Raw genomic sequence first — 16,977 nt, forward strand, 5'->3', positions numbered from 1 at the left:
GGTGACAACAAAAAAATAAATACTAATCAAGTGACGATCAAGTTCATTAAAGTGATGACCAAGTTCTTTTAAAAAAAACAAGTGATGCAATACTCCAAACGATCAAGTGATTATCTAGTTCCTTAAAAGATAAACCGAAATACCAGAGAGCTATAAGAAACACGAGATAGAAGAAGAGCAGAGAGCTATGGTTTTAAACCGACAACAACTTCTAGTTCAAGAAACAGAGAGCTTACAATAGTAGAGATTCCGATGCAAAGATAACAAACTGAAAGCAGAGAGATACAAGTTTTTTGAAACGAAGAGTAGTAGAGTTACAAAGCCGAAACAACAGAGTTATAAAGCCAAGGTTACAGACAACCGGTGACTTGGTTCACATGAAAACAGTCGCAGAAACAAACAAAACACACAGCAGCTTTCCAGACAACCCGTGACTTGGCTCACATGGGCTTCTTCTTCACCTGAAACACGTAAAATGAGATTCGTAAGCATGAGTAAAAAGACAAGTAAACAACAGTAAGTAAGCGTTAACAAACCATCACAACATCTCAGACATTAATTTCATTTTCAGAGCTAATTCCATCTCAGTAAGTGGGTCGGTTTTAGCAAGCAAACTTGCAAGCAAACTCTGATTTGAGATTTTCCTTTTGGTCTCCATCAAATCTTTAAGTTGTCCTAATTCTTCTTCTTTTCCTATTTTCTTCCTCTTACCAGCAGCCTTAGCTGCCTTCACTCCTATGGGTCTCTCTTGTGGCTCTGTCACTGACCCTCCCGCATCAGAAGCACCTGTTTTGCGCTTGTCCTTCCCATTGTCCTTCCCGAGAAAGGTGGAGCACCATTTGACATCATGCCTAAGCTCTCTCCAGGCATGTTCCAAGTTGAACTTAAAGCCCTTGTCATTGAAGAAGATCTCTAATGCAGCCTTCATCACATCGTTGTCATTTTGCCCGCTTATCTGCTCCCTCAGTGCCATCTCGTAGCTACCAGAAAACTTACACACCAAATCGTTGATCCTGGCCCATCGTTGCTTGACTTGCCCAAGTTCGCGGGGGATTGTACCAACCAGTAAAGGACTGGAGTTGTAGTTCTTTACTATCCTCTTCCAGAACGCAAGGCCTTTCTGTTTGTTACTAACTATTGGGTCTTTGCTCGTGTTGAGCCAAGCACCAATGAAGATTATATCCTCCTTTGGTGACCATTTTCTCCTCTCTTTTACCGTAGCCTCATCGGAACATTGGCTGGCTACCCCTTGACTGCTAACGCACGGAGGTTCCGATGAGTCAAGGTCAATAACCCCTTGGCTCGCTAAAAGGTTAATAAAACTTGTGGAGGAGTTTGCCATTTAGGAAGAATACTATGTTTTACTGGACTCTAAGCAAAGGGAGTGGCTCTAAATAGGGGATTATTTACGAAAATGAATTAACTTCTAGTAGGAAACTGTCTTCTCATTACAGCTAAAGACACTTAAATGGTGTTATCACCATTAAAAATAAGCAGTTAGACACAATTAAAGACGGGTTTACTTTTCATTTATAACATATCAAATCACTTTCGAAATCACAACAAAAAGTTATACTAGTTTGAACTATAAAGTTGAACTATAAAGTTTCAACTATAAAGTTCAACTATAAAGTTTTAAAAACTATCTACCTAGAGTTTTAAAAACTATCTAGCTAAACTATCTAGCTAAAGTTACGCAAATAGGTTTACACACTAACCTCCGAATGGCTGCTCTCAAGTTCATTCAGACGCAAATGCAGCATCTTCACCTGCTCCTGAACATATATCAGACAAACCAATCTTTTTGTTACACAGGTTGCGTTACAAACCAGCACAAACATGTTACAATTTATATTTCCACTCACCTTAAGCGCCTCGCATTCTCTCTTCAGCTTTTCCTGCTCGTTGAATACTTTTTTGAACCTCTCAACCTCTTGTTGCATACCCGTAACCCATGGTTGCCTGAAATGCATCCCGTCATTCTGCCAAAACATAATTACCATTATCAAACTGCACATTCATTTCAAAGAAGAAGAAATTTAGTAAGAGAGAAAACTTAATACCTCGAACTCACAGCAGATGAAGTATCTCTTCCCAGGGAGGTAGTCATATGTGTCGTCTTTATCAACGACTTCCTTCGTCAGTGCTCCACAGGGGCAGAATTGAGGAATACCTTGTTGCGCATCTGAAACGGCATGAAGCATGTTGTAGTAATCTTTGCGGGCTTTCATATCTCTTAATTCTTCCTCCATTTCAACACCTGCAACAACAAAAACTAATCGATTTAGAAACCTATACCCAAGACTTAAATCGATAAAGAACTCAATCCACTCCTTAATAACTCTATCCCGACCCTTAATAACGACGAAAACAACAAATAACCGACGCGCGATGAACAAATCCAGACGAAAACCCTAATTCGAAAAAATCCCCAACTCGATTTGAGAACCGAAATCGATTAAAACCCTTCGATAGAACCTTAATACCAGATGAATCAACATGCAACAACTCCAAATGCAAAAAAAAAAACGTGAAAGCTCCAATTTACCTTCACCCTTCTCCAGTCGCCGAATCGCCTTTGATATCGCGAGAGCTCTTTTTTTCGTGATCGACAAACCAAATGATTCTTCTTCCCCCACGCGGAACACACCCCTTCCGCTAGCCTATCACGTGATGCCACGCACTTAAGGATTAATCCTTAAACCTTCTTCTCTAAGGACTCTTTCTTACATAAAGTAAAAATATAAAGATTATTATATTAGGTTTTGCCTAAGAATTCGCGCTAAGATAATGGCCATTTCGACGTTGCGGATGGTCGAACTACCGAACTGCTTTCTACCTACCAAAGACTTTTTGTTTAATTTGTAAAGCCCAAAACCTTGCAATCGAAGCCCAAGGGCTAGATAGATTAAATATCTGGTTGACAAAAGAAAAACGAACTAGCTTCCAAAGAAAAATCGTAAACATGTTAATCGGCAAAAAAAAAAAACAAGTGGCACGTGTCATTGTTGGGCAAACGAGATGAGGTTGCCGTAACGTGTGGTCATCACACTTCTCTTCCTTCCTTCTTTCTTTCTTTCTTTCCACCACCTCCTTTCTTCGTCCTCATCTCTTTCCTTCTCCGATCTATATTTAACTTCTTCGACAACTACGAAGATTTAAAATATCTAATCTTTTGTGTTACCCACAAGAAAAGATATATATCTTTCTTTTATCTTCTTCTCTTGTACGATATTTTGCATGATATTTTAAAACTCCTCTTCTCACTCTCTGGTTTAGCTATGACTACTATAACGAAGCTTCAAGTGTACCCACGATGTCTGGAACACCGCCTCGGATTCATGGATCATCAACGGGTCGGGTCAAGATTGAACTGTAGATACAATAGGGTTCATGTGCATCGGTGTGAGGGTGATTCAGGGGAGAAGAAGGTCGAAAGACGGAGAAAGCGTGAGAAACTGAAGGGAAATGGGTTGTGGAGTTCTCTTAAATCTGGTGTATTAGGTGTTACTAAGTTAGGGTTCTTATCTAAGGATGAGTATAATCAGAAGATTGAAAAATTAGAGATGGTTTTCTCTTCGGTATGTCTTAAAGCTTTTTCCGAATTTTATTTCTTTTCTTCTTACATAATAGCAAATTCGTTCGTACAAAAAAAAAGTTGTTCGTACAACATATGTCTTAAAAATATATTTGTATTTAAATTTTGGGTTTCTATTGTTTGTTTATCTGCAGATTGCTGTTCAAATTGCGAGATACATTGTGACGATGACAAGCACTGGAGCTATTCTCTTAATTGGGTTTCAATTGTCAGGTAAGTGTTAAAAGAACATTATAAAATATTTTTTTGAAAGATTTTAAATTTTGGTCTGAGACAATTGTTTGTGTATATTGTAATGAAAAAGGTGGAGATAGTTCGATGAACTCATTGGTTTGGTATAGCTGGCTTGGTGGAGTTATCATTGGAACCATGACTGGTGCTAACATGGTTTTGGAAGATCATTACCGAGCCGGTCCGCGCAATGTTGTTATAACCGGAAGGTAATTTCTTTGCTTTGTGTTACATTCCATTTGTTTTTTTGTTGTCTATGGTGCTAATGGGTGTGTTTGATGCTGTGTTTTAGCACGAGGGGACTAGGAAAAGCTCTAGCTAGAGAGTTTCTTCTCTCTGGAGATAGAGTGATCGTTACATCTCGCAGGTTAGTATAGCTTAATATAAAACATAAGGAATTTTTTTTGTCATGTTTTAATTTTGGTTTTTTTTTTTTTTTTGTGAAATTAGTTCTGAATCCGTTGATATGACTGTCAAAGAGCTTGAAGAAAACCTCAAAGAGATCATGAGTAACGCCAGTGAATCAGCTAGAAAGAAACTGGCTGATGCTAAGGTAGTTGGTATTGCATGTGATGTTTGTAAACCCGAGGACGTTGAGAAATTGTCGAATTTTGCAGTGAAAGAGCTTGGTTCCATCAACATATGGGTAAAAAACATCTTTCATTTGTACCGTTTTTTTTATATAAATATTTTCTCTCTTATATCATATATATTTCATAACTGTCTTTATTCTTTGGACAGATTAACAATGCTGGTACTAACAAAGGGTTTAGACCATTGCTCGATTTCACGGAAGAAGATATCAGACAGGCAAGAATCCTTCACGGACCTTGTAGTTTTAACTTATGGCTTGTAACTTTGGTGTGGAGTTTTGTTGGTCTAATATTTGAAATGTTGCAGATTGTTTCCACAAATTTGATTGGATCGATTCTATGCACACGCGGGGCGATGGAGGTGATGAGTAGACAAAACAATGGTGGGCACATCTTTAACATGGATGGCGCTGGTTCAGGGGGTTCTAGCACTCCTCTCACGGCCGTGTAAGTATTCAAAGCACTAATACCGATCTCTTTACTTCAATTGTAGATAAATGGATTCGAATTTCAGAGTGGTTTACCATCTCTTGTAGATATGGGTCAACAAAATGTGGACTAAGGCAATTTCATAGCTCTATTGTGAAAGAATCTCAAAAAACAAAAGTTGGCTTGCACACTGCTTCCCCTGGCATGGTTTTAACAGAACTTCTTCTTAGGTATGCACTCGCATACACGCAAAACATCTCTCTCTCTCTCTCTAAATAATGAATCAATTTCTTTTATTATCACATCTTATTTGTGGCAGTGGTTCGAGTATAAAAAACAAGCAGATGTTTAACATAATATGCGAGCTTCCGGAGACGGTGGCTAGAACGCTAGTACCACGAATGCGTGTTGTGAAAGGTTCAGGAAAATCAGTCAATTATCTAACTCCTCCAAGGATATTGCTTGCCATTGTCACGTCGTGGCTCAGGAGAAGCAGGTGGTTCGATGACCAAGTAAGTAAATGAGAAAGACTTAACTCTATCAATAACTTTAATTTAGCCTCCGCTTTACGCAAATAAATTGGTCTTTTGTTTGCAGGGACGGGCGTTATATGCAGCGGAAGCAGACAGACTAAGGAACTGGGCAGAGAACAGGACGAGGTTCTCCTTGACAGACGCGATGGAGATGTATACAGAGAATACTTGGGTCTCTGTTTTCTCTCTTTCTGTTGTTTGTGCCTTTATCATCTTATCAAGCACCACTCCTAGCTCTTTCCCAGGCACATGACCACACATTTGTTTTAACAAAACCAATCCTTTATGGGATGTGTTTTAAAAATGTAAACGTACATGTTATGTATAAAACCATATGTAACAGAACACAACCAATCTGTTAAGCTATATTATCTCTGGTTACATACCCTATACACGTGATTATAGTTGTGAAATCTTTTGTTTAATATACAGAAAGAAATATTAAAATCGTTTGTTTATGGCTGATAAATCACATTATGGCTGAACTGATTGGTAGAGCCTATCTCAACAATTGTGGAGAAACTTCTTGTTTGTGTCGAAGGTTGATTTCTCTGATTTGAAATATCGCACAAATAAATGAAAGCATATAAAAAGTAGTAATTTTCTGATCTTAAGCAATCTATTTATAGAAGAATATATTGTGAGAGAAGAAAGCATATTGTACTACTATACTACAACTTGGAGTCAAAAACATGGGAATGAAGAAAAACGAGTTCTTTTTCTTTGTTCTTTCCCATTTCATATCGTTTCTATGTGTTCAGTTTTGGTTCCAAAGTTATACAAATGATTAACAAGGCGTACCGATCCTGCATTTCAGGGCACCAGAGCTATAGGTAAGCATACCTACAAGGGAAGATGATTTAGCAGCCAAACTAGAGGCTCTAGCGTAGCTTGAAGAAGCTCCAGCTCCAGATGAAGTGAAGTAAGCACCATTGAGCAATAAGTCTCCTTGTGATCTCCAGTTCCACTGGTTCCATTCTCCTTTCCCTGCACCTACCCTCTTTGTCACCTGCTCCAAAAAAAAATATTAATCAATGTCTTATTTTCGAGATTAGAAAGCTGATCTAACCGAGGGGATTTATCAAAATACCTCCTTAGCAAAACGATTTCCTGGGGCTAGGAATCGATTTCCTTGACTGTTGATTGTAGGGTTTGCACTTCCACCGATTGCATACATTTCCCAGTGAGTGTAATCATTGTTTACCACATGGAAATATCCATGCCTGCACCTGGAATAGCACCAAAGATTCAAGAACTCTACAACATTCTGATACCAATTAACCAATAGGAGGAAATAAAGATGAACAACCTTGGCATTCTTTGTATAAGACCCTCCCCAAAATGATTATATGCAATGGTCACTTGCATCATTTTGTCTCTGGTGTAGGAATCGGTATGCCCCAACAAAATAGCCTGCATTGTCATCTTTTGTTAGCTAGCTTTTGAATGTACCGCGAAATAAAAGTACGTCAACTTTCTTGATCTACATTTATTGATCAAGAGAAAAGGCCAAAGACCCTAGATGAAGGAAGGTGCTACCATTTTTAGCACAGCCCATCTGCTAATCAGAAGCAGAAGAAAACAAATTGAGTAACTTCATTACCGTTTTTAAGTTCTGTATGAAAAGTTCCTAGGGCGGCCATATAACTACCAGCATGTCCTAAGATCTCAGTTAATCCGAAACGTAAGCCACAAGAAGCAAAGAAATAACCTAACCTCGTTGTGGTGAGTGAGATAGTTATTCGAAATGGTAATAGCAGTAGATCCCATAATCGCATCGATCAATCCATCAGCACAGTTGGACATGGAATTATGATCGATCCAAATATGGCTCGACCCAAAAATCGAGATCCCATCGCCATCAGCCATCGTTCTCCAACCATAATGCGTCTCCGAGCTTCTAACCATGGCGTTACCAGTACGCTTACAGTCGTGAATGTTAACCCCGTGAATGATGATGTTCGTCACGTACTGAATCGTAATGCATGCTCCACCAGCGATGTGCACGTTCACGCCCCGACCATCGATCGTTTTGAAGCTATTCATGATGAGCTCTTGGCTTAGAGTGATGACCATGTCGCGCTTGAAGACGATCCATAGCGGTCGGTCTTGTATCACTGCGTACCGGAGCGTACCGGGTTTAGGTTTAACCGGATCATGATCCGATGGGTCCGTGACGACGTAGAAACGTCCGTCTCGGCCTCCGACGGCGTTACGTCCGAATCCTATGGCGCAACTCGCTAGACGCTTTCTCTGGCGATGCCATTTTTTATCGCAACGCCAACAATCGTCGATTGGGTTTCCGGTTGAGCAGGAGAAGTAGCCTAACCTCCTACGTTCTGTACTGTTTCGTATCTTCCTGCAGGTTTTCTCATGAAATGTAATTTAATTAAATTACAAAAAGAGGATGAAAGTTACGGATTTATCAAATTGAGCCATGATTTTCTCTTTTGCGATCTTAAACAGATGTTTATTGTACAGTTTTGAGATGGATAACGTATTACCCCAAGACCACGGACCACCCATTTCTATCTCGTTATTTTATGTAACATATTTGTTTTTTAGTATGATGCAACTATCTATCTATCTAATCTATTAAAAGAGGAGTACAAAATTAGATTATCCCTTAGTTTTCCACTATATTTACAATGGCATGCCACTGAAGTTATTAATTAACCTACCTTTTAGGTTTTTTGTCTTTTTTCTTCAATTAATGTATTTCCAAAATCAAATTCTAACTAAAAAATCATGGTAACAATAATTAATAAACCTAACTTTTAATATTCTTTGTCTTTTCCTTTTTTATTATACATATGTGTGTTTGAAAATAATTAATTTCATATATACATTTCGTAATTACATACATTATACGGTAATTATTTTACTAATTCCACATATACATAATAAATAGTATACAACAATTTTATTATATATAGTCATAAAATTGTGATCCATAAAAACAGTTTATACAACAATTTTATTATATATAATCATAAAATTTTGATCCATAAAAAATAAAAATACATTTGTGTGACTTTACACGTCATATTCTAAATAAATAGATGATATAATTTAGGATTTACATGATAAAATAAAACTACTCAATACAAACTATAAAACTATTGTGTTTAGAAATGTCATATTAAAAAAAAATTAAACGGGTAAATTTTAAAATATATATTATCACTTATACAAATAAATATTCATTTATAAAAAACTAACACCCGCGCGGGTGCGCGGGTCAAGCTCTAGTTTCGATTTATTACTCGTTCATGAGACCGACATGGTTTACTAATTTACTACTGTAGACTAGGGCTGGATATTTTATCCGTTAAATTCGTTTCGATTCGATTTGTTATTCGTTTTGATTCGAAATTTCCGGATATCCGTAAACTTTCGAAGCAAACCAAATACTAAAAATCAATTTCCGTTAAAATCAAAGCAAATCACAAATATTAAAATTTTGGGAAGCGGATATCCGAACCGATCCGTCAATATATAAATACATGTATATCTTAATTATATTTAAAGTTTTTAATATATAAAATTGTATAATTATTATTTTAACATATGATTTGATAAAGTCTATTCACATTATTACTTATATAAAAGTATTACATAAGAGGAAGAGAACACATTTATGACAATTATAAATTTTTTCTTAAGTTTTGTGCTATTATAATTGTTAACTAAATTCAAAAAATTATAAAATATATAAATTCACTACTTCTTTTAATTTTTATCATATATATCATGCAAAAAAATATTTTACAAAACAAATTTGTATCAAAATTTTAAGATTATTTGTATTAATCAAATCATATGAGATATTCGTAAATATCAGTAAATATCTATTTATTTTTTGGATATTCGTTTTTCTGAATATCCGTATTTTTTTAAAGCAAAGCAAATCAAAAAATTAGATATCTATGACATACGAAACAAATACAAATACCTTCAAAAACCGGATATCCGATCCGTGCCCATACTACTATAGACAGTGTACAAAGTCAAGCTAGCTAGGGGAGACACGAATAGAAGTAAGCAATATTGTACTGTATTTAACTTGATGTACTGCTGAGGTGGGTCCACGTGGGTGATTAAATATCGTCTAGCATAAGGAATACTCTTATATTTCATGGGATACGATCCCATACAGAACGTTTTGGTCACTTGTCTATATAATTCCGTGACTAATTGCAGACCCTTTTTTTTTTATTTGAGCAACACTAAATGCAAAAAACCTATGGTACCAGATTCAGAGTGTGACTCGTTAGTAACAGAATAATTGGTGAAAAATGAAGTGAAAAAGAGAGGAAATATTTTTTTTAAAAATTAGTGAAATTTCTCACTTCTTCAAAGTGGAAGAAAAATTTACTCTATTTGATATAGTATAAATGGGCAGCTGAAAAAAATAAAATAAAAAGTGAAGGAAAATTTACAGTAAAGTAGCTGAAAACTTTTAAACTTAATTGACAAAAAAAAACTCAAAAGAGAGTAAAAACTGAATTTAGAGTAAATATTTACTCTAACATATATATATATATATATATATATATATATATATATTTAGTCACACTTTCTATATGAAAAAATAAAATATATTGAAAAGGTAAATTTATCAACACCTAAGAATAATTTTTACTTCCCAATTAATAATTTAGGGGTACCTAACTTTTTTATAGGGGCACATAATTTTATCTTAGCATTTTTTTTTTCATGTGACATCTATTTAATAAAAACCTGCATAATTTTATTACATAATACATTTAATTTATCAACACCTAAGAAAAATAATTAAAAGATCTAATGGCATAAAAGTTGATGTTAGATGAAGTTTCTTTTGGCAGAATCATCATATAAAATACAAAGCTGGTTTTAATGAATTACTGATCTCTCATTTTGTATTATTTTAGCAATGTCTAAAGTATATAGTACAATTATTTCAAAAAAAAGTGAAAATTCGATAAATGTTCTTAATGGTATATAAAATGGAAGATAAATATCATAGTATTGTTTTAAAACACATTTTTACAAAATAGCACACAAAAGAAAATTTCACAACAGAACATTAATTAAAGTTAAAAGCATATTTTCATTTTATATTGAAGTTTGAGTTAACTGATTAAATTTTAAAGTTTAGTATTTAAAGATAGATTATGGTAAGTGTTCAGGGTTTGGAATAATATAGTCATTTTATCTTTTAATTAATTAGATTTGTAGAATTTTTATCTGTTATTTTATCATAAATTTTTTTTATGTGCTATTTAAGAGATTTGCAACGGAATAACATTTTTGACTTGTTAAAGTGATATATTGCGTTCATTAATAAAATAAAACCTATATTTTTGTCAAAATTATCGTGAATAATAATGTGCCTCTTCTACTCACACTAAAATAGTTTAAACCCCTTGATCCTCACTTTTACAAAAATAAAAGATAATATAAAACATCAATCCTCATTACTATTTTCTAATTTACGTTAAAATTAATATAATGTTGTGTACTAACTCTATTAAAATAAGACAATATATATATATAAATTACACATATGCATGTATGCAAACATTAATACAAGGGGCGTCGGTGGATCTTAGGAGGGAATAGTGAGTTATAAATGGGAATCACGGTGTGTGGCTTTATTCAATAAAATTGCTGTTCTTCTGTCAGAAGGGTTTCACATGTTTATTTATATTTTCCTCAATACGCAGAAACTTAAAAATAGTATCTCCTATTACGAAATTATGAATATTTTCTTTTGGCCTACACATATGTTCGAGTAGTCAAAGGAAATTATGCCTCACTATAATGAGGAAATTTTTCATGGTGAGAACAAATTTTCATATGTTATATACCTAACACACTACACTAGAAAATTTAACTAACTAGTAGTCAAAGGAAACTATGAATATTGTTCTTTTTCTTGTGGCCTACACATAAGTTTAAGTTAAAGCATCACCTCGTTTGACTATCTGAAACGTGTAATTCAAAAAAAAAAAAAAGACTATCTGAAACGTTACTAATACGAAATATATCTAAAAAGGGGTTTTCTTCTCGACTTTTGTATATATAGTGTATATATATATTATACTAACTACTGAGAGAGAGACTCACATATCGACCATGGCTGCTATTTCTTCTGGGTCTTTTACGGCGTGTTCATGCCATTCACTGAGAAAAAAAAACAGAGCATGCAAAGGGACTTCTTTAATATAATAGATCCAATCTGAACAGCGGAATTAAATCTACGCCCAAAAAATGAAGTGAGAACTCACTAATCAGTCATTGATGTATTTCTTGAGCTCTGATCAGGTTTTAACTCCTTTGTATCTTGAACTCTACATTGTAATGATACAAAAAGACAACATAAATATAAGAATTTCTATGGGAGTGATAGACACAAAATCCAAGATCATATCGAAATTTAGGAATCTCTAACTTACCCATTTACATGGACAAGGAGTGTTAGAATTATGATCAAAGTTGCTGAGACTGAAGACAATGTTCTTGCTATCACCATTGTAGGCTATTGCTGAAGCTTTTTCTCTTCTCTGTGAAACGGGAGAGAGAAATATATCTAGAATGAAAGAGATCAGAGGGGTGATGAGACTATATATATATATATAAATAGGTTGCGAAGGAACTATGTAAGTCTGTTAATTATATTATTTTTTGACGCGTCGTTAAGAATTGTTTTGATGGTGACGCGGTTCTTTTTAACGGAGTCTTCTACCTCGCGGTCACACGGGCAACCCGCATCCAAATAGTCCAATCCGTAGCGGGTTCAATTTTCTTATGGGCCGTGCGGATTGATCCGCCATGTATTACGGTTTGTATATATGTCCATGTCTACCCTGCATAGCTAAACAGTTTTTTTTTTGCTAAATTGTAAATATCATATAATGAAAGGTTTAAGGTTTTACAAGCCTAAAATGTGATACCTTGACAAAAAGAAAGAAAAAACAAGGTAGTCACAAAAAGTTAGAGTGGAAACATTTAGTTATCTAATCCAAAGTTGCATAAGAGACTTGAAGCTTCTCCTATGTCTTCGTGCACTTATCGTGTTGCGAACCTCCCTGTCGATGTAGCTGAAGGTCGTCTGGGTTGGGCAGAATTCTGAGAGATGCACCGCTGAATTACGTTGCCTCCAGACGTTGTAGAGGAGAGATTGAGTGGCCAGCTTCTTGAGCGTTGTTGGTGCTGAGGCAGAGGGGCTTTGTACCCAGGACAGGAGCTCTTCCCAAGTCAGAAAAGCCCGACGAAGAGGATCCAATCGCGCAAAGATGAAGCTCCAAATGGCATTGCTGTAGTTGCAGGAGAGGAAAATATGCTCTCTGGTTTCTTCATGGTTTACGGGTCAATCCCGCAGGTCATCATTCATAATATTGAAAATATGTTATCTAACTTTCATGTTATGATTGATTTACAGTTAAATTATCAGAGAAATTTTTATATTAGTTTCTCTTTACTTTGGACGAGTTCCGGTGTATTTCTTATTATCTTTTTAAACCTCTTTCCTACACATAGAATGAATCCCCATCCCTGCTTTTTGCTACTGTATTTAAAATTGTTTTAGAAAGTATATTTTCTTGACTTCTTCTCCTCCGCTACTTTCCTATCTTGCTTCATAAGATTTCCTCCTAATCAATTTTTTTTTACCCTTTCTTACCACTAATTGGCCTCCTTCCTTTCTTTGATGATATTTTTATGTATTATTGCAGAGAGAAAATTCTCTTTGATCTGCTCTGACCTTCTTCCCAAGACTCACGATCCCCGCTGGCTTTTACTAGTGCTTTGTTTCTCTCCGTGTGTTCCTATGGCTAATTCTTTGCATCAAAGCTTCAAATCAATGTCGCTAGGTGATGAAGAATAACTTTTAACCCTTCTGGATAAACCGAAATTCAAGGTGTTTGATGAAAACACCACAAGCCTGTTGGGGAGACTCCTTAACAGGATTTCCAGCCAATGTCAAAGATGATTGAGTACATGCCAACAGCATGGTATGTGTATGGGAGAGTATGTGGTATTTCTCTCTCTCAAGATAAGTTCCAGTTCATATTCCAGCGTGAAGAAGACTTCCAGACCGTCCCTAATGACATACCTTAGTTCTATAATCATTGGGCTATGGCTCTTGTTTGCTGGAATCTGGATCTTCCTAAAGACATTCTCCTTTATATGGATGTGTGGGTTCATATTAGACATATTCCAAATAACTTCTTTACTTTGGCACTATGTATGCTTTGGCCAAGGAGACGAGCACAATAGTGGAGATTGCCTATGATCCAAAGATCTTCCATACAAAAGACTACATTCAAGCTCTGGTATCTTTTGAAACAAAGAAATCGACAAAGCTTCTCATAAAATGGCTGTTAAAAAAAGGAGTTACGGTCAACATTGAGTTCGAGTATGAGCGTATCCATAAGCGTTGTTTTCACTGCCTCTGCCTCACCCACGAGAAACTGAAGTGTCCACTTCTCATGAAGGGCCCCAAGATTTTGAAGGAGTCTGATCCGAGGCTTGAGCTTATGCATATTTCCTTATCTGATAAGGTGGAAAGTAGTCAGAAGAACGCTCTTACTAATGGCCCTCCAGGCTTCCCTCAGCTCTTTCCTGAGCTACCTCCACAGGAACAGATGATGAATATGCTATATGTTTCACACTCTGATGATGCAGAACGCCATGCAAGCATCTTTCTAGTGAAACAATCACTTGCTGATCAAGGAAAATTGCATGTGGCAACTCTTACTAGACTCACTTCTGACTTGGATAAGGGCAAGGGACATGTCTTCTCATATACTAAAAATAATTCGGTTGAGAAGCTATCTAAAATCCCAAGAGCTGCTCAGTCATTACCAATACAAACTCAGTTTCATTCTGAGGATGAAAAATTGGATTCAGCTTTCTCTGCAATGGTGGGATGCTCTGACTCTGCTGTCTCTACGTCTTTTCAAGTTGGAACATCATTAGATCCTCCCGCCTGTGATAGAAGAGTGGGGAAAATGTCTCGTTGTAGGCCTCCATCTTGGAAGATAAAGGCTCAAGCCGTGAAAGCAGTGCCTAATCGTCGTAACACTGCAGCAAGTTCGCTTACACTAAAGGAGAATGGTGGGAAGAGTAAACCAGACTCTCTGATACATCCGCGTAAGCTAGGATGATGAGATGGTCGATGAAATGGCGATGGTCGGGAAATCGGTAGAGATGGAGGTGGTTAATGGATGAACTACTGTCCTTTCATATCCAAGATAACCTGAAATAAAGGAAGAACAATGAGTTTATTATGAATGATAAAATAATTAACAAAAACTAAAGAGATAAAGGATGGAATGGTTTGATGGATAGAAGATGATGATTGATGATGGATAGTTGATGATTGACTCTCTCAATTTGTGAGTTTTATTGACTCTCTCAACCTGTGATCTTCAAGGCTCCTGAATCACTCAATGAACCTATGAACCACGAGCTTTATAGCTTTCTAATATATCTCACACTTAGAATCTAAAGAACACTCAAAGAACACTCTTTTACTGAAAATACATATGTATGCTTTTTATTGATTGAAAGGTGAATCTAAAATGCACAAATAAGTCTGCTTAGTTTGCTGATGTGCAAAGCAACCGCAGAGGAGGCTGGTGAGATTTTAAATTATTTAAAACTGTCTGGTGATGCTTCTGGTCATGTGGTCAATTCGCAAAGGTCTTCGGTTATATTTGGCTCCAAAGTTCCTTTACCTACCAAGATAACAGTCCAGTTGGTTTTAAGCATAGATGAGGAAGGAGGTGAAAGTATATACATGTCCATGATGGAATGTTTTAGTGGTTTTAAGAGGCAAATGTTGTTCATCAAGAAACAAATTGACCAGTTGTACAGGTAAAAACGATAATGTCTCGATTTTTTTTGCAAAATATAATTATGTAATTAATAATAAAAAATAAATAAACATTAAATAAAATTCAGAAACTTAAATTAAAAATCAAAAACTTAAATTAAAAAATCTAAAATTGAATAAAATTCAGAAAATTAAATAAAAATCAGAAAATTTCCAAAAAGTAGAAGATTATTTGTCAAAACATGTGTTATTTGTCAAAATATCATTATTGACATATCTACCGTTTTAAACGATGATTGTCCAAAACATGGCTATTGACATATCTATTGTCATTTTCAAAAACTATCATTAGATATATGTCAAAACTATCTTGTTTGGGCCTTATAGGCCCAGTTTAACTCGAATCCAGATCTTGTTAGACATCCTTAGACGAGGACGACGAGAGAGAACCAATCGGAGCTTGGAAGGGTTGAGAGTTGAGCGAGCGAGAGATGAGCAACTACGCGATTCCACTTTCTTCTTCGTCCTCTCTCTCCAATGCCTATCATCAACCTTCTCGTGTTTGCTTCGTTTTCCCCAATCCTCGTTCCAATTTTGAGTTTCGCGGGACGCGACTAAGTGGTGAGGTTCAAAGAACCTCTTTAAAGTGCAATTGCTGCAGCAAAGGGAAGGGAGGTACAGGTTCTGGTGAGAACCTTTTTGATTTTTTTTTAGCTTTCTTTCTGCAATTATTATCTTTAGGGTTTGATTCTTGTACTGTTGGCGATAAAATAAAAATATGTTTTATTTTGGGTAAAGGTGAAAACGAAAACAGAAACGTGTTGGATGCTTTCTTTTTGGGAAAGGCACTAGCTGAGGTTATCAACGAGCGAATTGAGTCCACTGTTGGCGAAGTTTTGGGTAACATTGGGAGGTTTCAAGCTGAGCAACAGAAGCAAGTTCAAGAGATTCAGGTACCTCATTAAAGTCTAAACAACTGTACATTAACAAAAAAAGACCCTTGATTGATTGTTGATAGATACTTTGATATGCATTCACAGGGAGAGGTACTTGAAAGAGCCAAGAAAGCCAAGGAAAGAGCAGCTAGAGAATCCATGGAGGCACAAGGACTCGTACCGGAATCCACAAACACAAAGCCGGCTGCTGGTGTTGTTGCCTCTGTTGTAACCCCTACCTCGATCGTTGAAAGCAAGGCTATAAGAAATGATGAAAATCTGTCTGGTTTCGCCGGATCTTCAATGGGGGACGATATGGATAGCTCGAGTTCTAGCGACGAAGACGAAGACAGTGTCTAAGCGATTGTTCCTAGACCAATTTCAAGATCTGGTGATAGATGCCGACTTGTTTGAAACCGTTGAGAACATCTTCGTTGATATATGTACTTAAAATGATGTTTGAGAATAAATAACCTTGATATTAATTTATGTGGATTTGTAAAAGGGCAAGTAACAAAATGAATTGCAACGTTGAGAATTTTGTACATGAAAAAGCAATAGGTTGATGTTCGAGTTCGTGAAAGACGGGAGACTGGAACACTCGACCCATCACTCACCCGCTCTATAAGCCCTGCTAGTGCTGGGACTCAATCAAAGCTCAGCCCCACAAAAAAAAAAAAAAAAAAAAGCTCAGCCCCACAAGGTTAAAGAAGCAGGCTGTCAAAGTGTGTTTCTGTAGACAAGAAAAGTGTATACAAGCTAATCCCTTGAGATAATGTTATAACATAGAATTTAAGAACTCTTGTGATGGAGACAAGCTCGACATCTAAGT

The 16,977-nt window shown here is 36.1% G+C and overlaps 5 protein-coding genes across 6 annotated transcripts; 3 read left to right on the plus strand and 2 right to left on the minus strand.

Annotated features, from left to right (window-relative positions):
- LOC125607861 (glutathione S-transferase T3-like) lies at positions 1 to 2,559 on the minus strand. 2 transcript variants are annotated; one of them, XM_048777310.1, is made up of 3 exons: positions 2,064 to 2,559; positions 1,866 to 1,982; positions 1 to 1,775 (listed from the first exon to the last, which is right to left on the minus strand). In XM_048777310.1, exon 3 carries the CDS (start codon positions 1,340 to 1,342, stop codon positions 539 to 541), a length of 804 nt encoding a protein of 267 aa, XP_048633267.1. In that variant the 5' UTR covers positions 1,343 to 1,775; positions 1,866 to 1,982; positions 2,064 to 2,559; the 3' UTR covers positions 1 to 538. The 2 variants fall into 2 exon arrangements, with proteins under 2 accessions (XP_048633267.1, XP_048633268.1); XM_048777311.1 differs by having other exon boundaries at positions 2,064 to 2,484.
- Positions 2,560 to 2,998: 439 nt separating this feature from the next.
- Positions 2,999 to 5,797, plus strand: LOC106445844 (probable chlorophyll(ide) b reductase NYC1, chloroplastic). The gene is made up of 10 exons (XM_013887484.3): positions 2,999 to 3,581; positions 3,733 to 3,811; positions 3,903 to 4,038; positions 4,122 to 4,196; positions 4,280 to 4,475; positions 4,571 to 4,639; positions 4,730 to 4,869; positions 4,959 to 5,081; positions 5,171 to 5,363; positions 5,449 to 5,797. The coding sequence occupies exons 1-10, from the start codon at positions 3,282 to 3,284 to the stop codon at positions 5,635 to 5,637; spliced, it is 1,500 nt and encodes a 499-aa protein (XP_013742938.2). The 5' UTR covers positions 2,999 to 3,281; the 3' UTR covers positions 5,638 to 5,797.
- Positions 5,798 to 6,083: 286 nt separating this feature from the next.
- Positions 6,084 to 12,009, minus strand: LOC106445845 (putative pectate lyase 14). The gene is made up of 7 exons (XM_013887485.3): positions 11,828 to 12,009; positions 11,660 to 11,722; positions 11,499 to 11,555; positions 7,101 to 7,743; positions 6,694 to 6,797; positions 6,475 to 6,613; positions 6,084 to 6,393 (listed from the first exon to the last, which is right to left on the minus strand). The coding sequence occupies exons 1-7, from the start codon at positions 11,902 to 11,904 to the stop codon at positions 6,172 to 6,174; spliced, it is 1,305 nt and encodes a 434-aa protein (XP_013742939.1). The 5' UTR covers positions 11,905 to 12,009; the 3' UTR covers positions 6,084 to 6,171.
- Positions 12,010 to 13,615: 1,606 nt separating this feature from the next.
- Positions 13,616 to 14,539, plus strand: LOC106448180. Its single transcript, XM_013890105.1, has one exon. It carries the CDS (start codon positions 13,616 to 13,618, stop codon positions 14,537 to 14,539), a length of 924 nt encoding a protein of 307 aa, XP_013745559.1.
- Positions 14,540 to 15,597: 1,058 nt separating this feature from the next.
- On the plus strand, positions 15,598 to 16,649 carry BNAA04G07010D (uncharacterized protein At4g13200, chloroplastic). The gene is made up of 3 exons (XM_013887486.3): positions 15,598 to 15,897; positions 16,009 to 16,163; positions 16,251 to 16,649. The coding sequence occupies exons 1-3, from the start codon at positions 15,702 to 15,704 to the stop codon at positions 16,503 to 16,505; spliced, it is 606 nt and encodes a 201-aa protein (XP_013742940.1). The 5' UTR covers positions 15,598 to 15,701; the 3' UTR covers positions 16,506 to 16,649.
- Positions 16,650 to 16,977: the final 328 nt, after the last annotated feature.

The sequence above is a fragment of the Brassica napus genome, chromosome A4, assembly GCF_020379485.1.
Source record: "Brassica napus cultivar Da-Ae chromosome A4, Da-Ae, whole genome shotgun sequence".
NCBI classification, from domain to species: domain Eukaryota; kingdom Viridiplantae; phylum Streptophyta; class Magnoliopsida; order Brassicales; family Brassicaceae; genus Brassica; species Brassica napus.

What these genes read in the sequence shown, in the direction of transcription:
- LOC125607861 (XM_048777310.1), bottom strand. Translation starts at nt 1,342, where the DNA reads ATGGCAAACTCCTCCACAAGTTTTATTAACCTTTTAGCGAGCCAAGGG.
- LOC106445844 (XM_013887484.3), top strand. Translation starts at nt 3,282, where the DNA reads ATGACTACTATAACGAAGCTTCAAGTGTACCCACGATGTCTGGAACAC. An exon ending in AATGTTGTTATAACCGGAAG is followed by an intron (nt 4,039 to 4,121) that starts GTAATTTCTTTG and finishes GCTGTGTTTTAG; the next exon opens with CACGAGGGGACTAGGAAAAG. An exon ending in GTGATCGTTACATCTCGCAG is followed by an intron (nt 4,197 to 4,279) that starts GTTAGTATAGCT and finishes TTGTGAAATTAG; the next exon opens with TTCTGAATCCGTTGATATGA.
- LOC106445845 (XM_013887485.3), bottom strand. Translation starts at nt 11,904, where the DNA reads ATGGTGATAGCAAGAACATTGTCTTCAGTCTCAGCAACTTTGATCATA. An exon ending in CTCCTTGTCCATGTAAATGG is followed by an intron (nt 11,723 to 11,827) that starts GTAAGTTAGAGA and finishes ATTACAATGTAG; the next exon opens with AGTTCAAGATACAAAGGAGT. An exon ending in ATCTCACTCACCACAACGAG is followed by an intron (nt 6,798 to 7,100) that starts GTTAGGTTATTT and finishes ATGACAATGCAG; the next exon opens with GCTATTTTGTTGGGGCATAC.
- LOC106448180 (XM_013890105.1), top strand. Translation starts at nt 13,616, where the DNA reads ATGTATGCTTTGGCCAAGGAGACGAGCACAATAGTGGAGATTGCCTAT.
- BNAA04G07010D (XM_013887486.3), top strand. Translation starts at nt 15,702, where the DNA reads ATGAGCAACTACGCGATTCCACTTTCTTCTTCGTCCTCTCTCTCCAAT. An exon ending in GAAGGGAGGTACAGGTTCTG is followed by an intron (nt 15,898 to 16,008) that starts GTGAGAACCTTT and finishes TTTTGGGTAAAG; the next exon opens with GTGAAAACGAAAACAGAAAC. An exon ending in AGCAAGTTCAAGAGATTCAG is followed by an intron (nt 16,164 to 16,250) that starts GTACCTCATTAA and finishes ATGCATTCACAG; the next exon opens with GGAGAGGTACTTGAAAGAGC.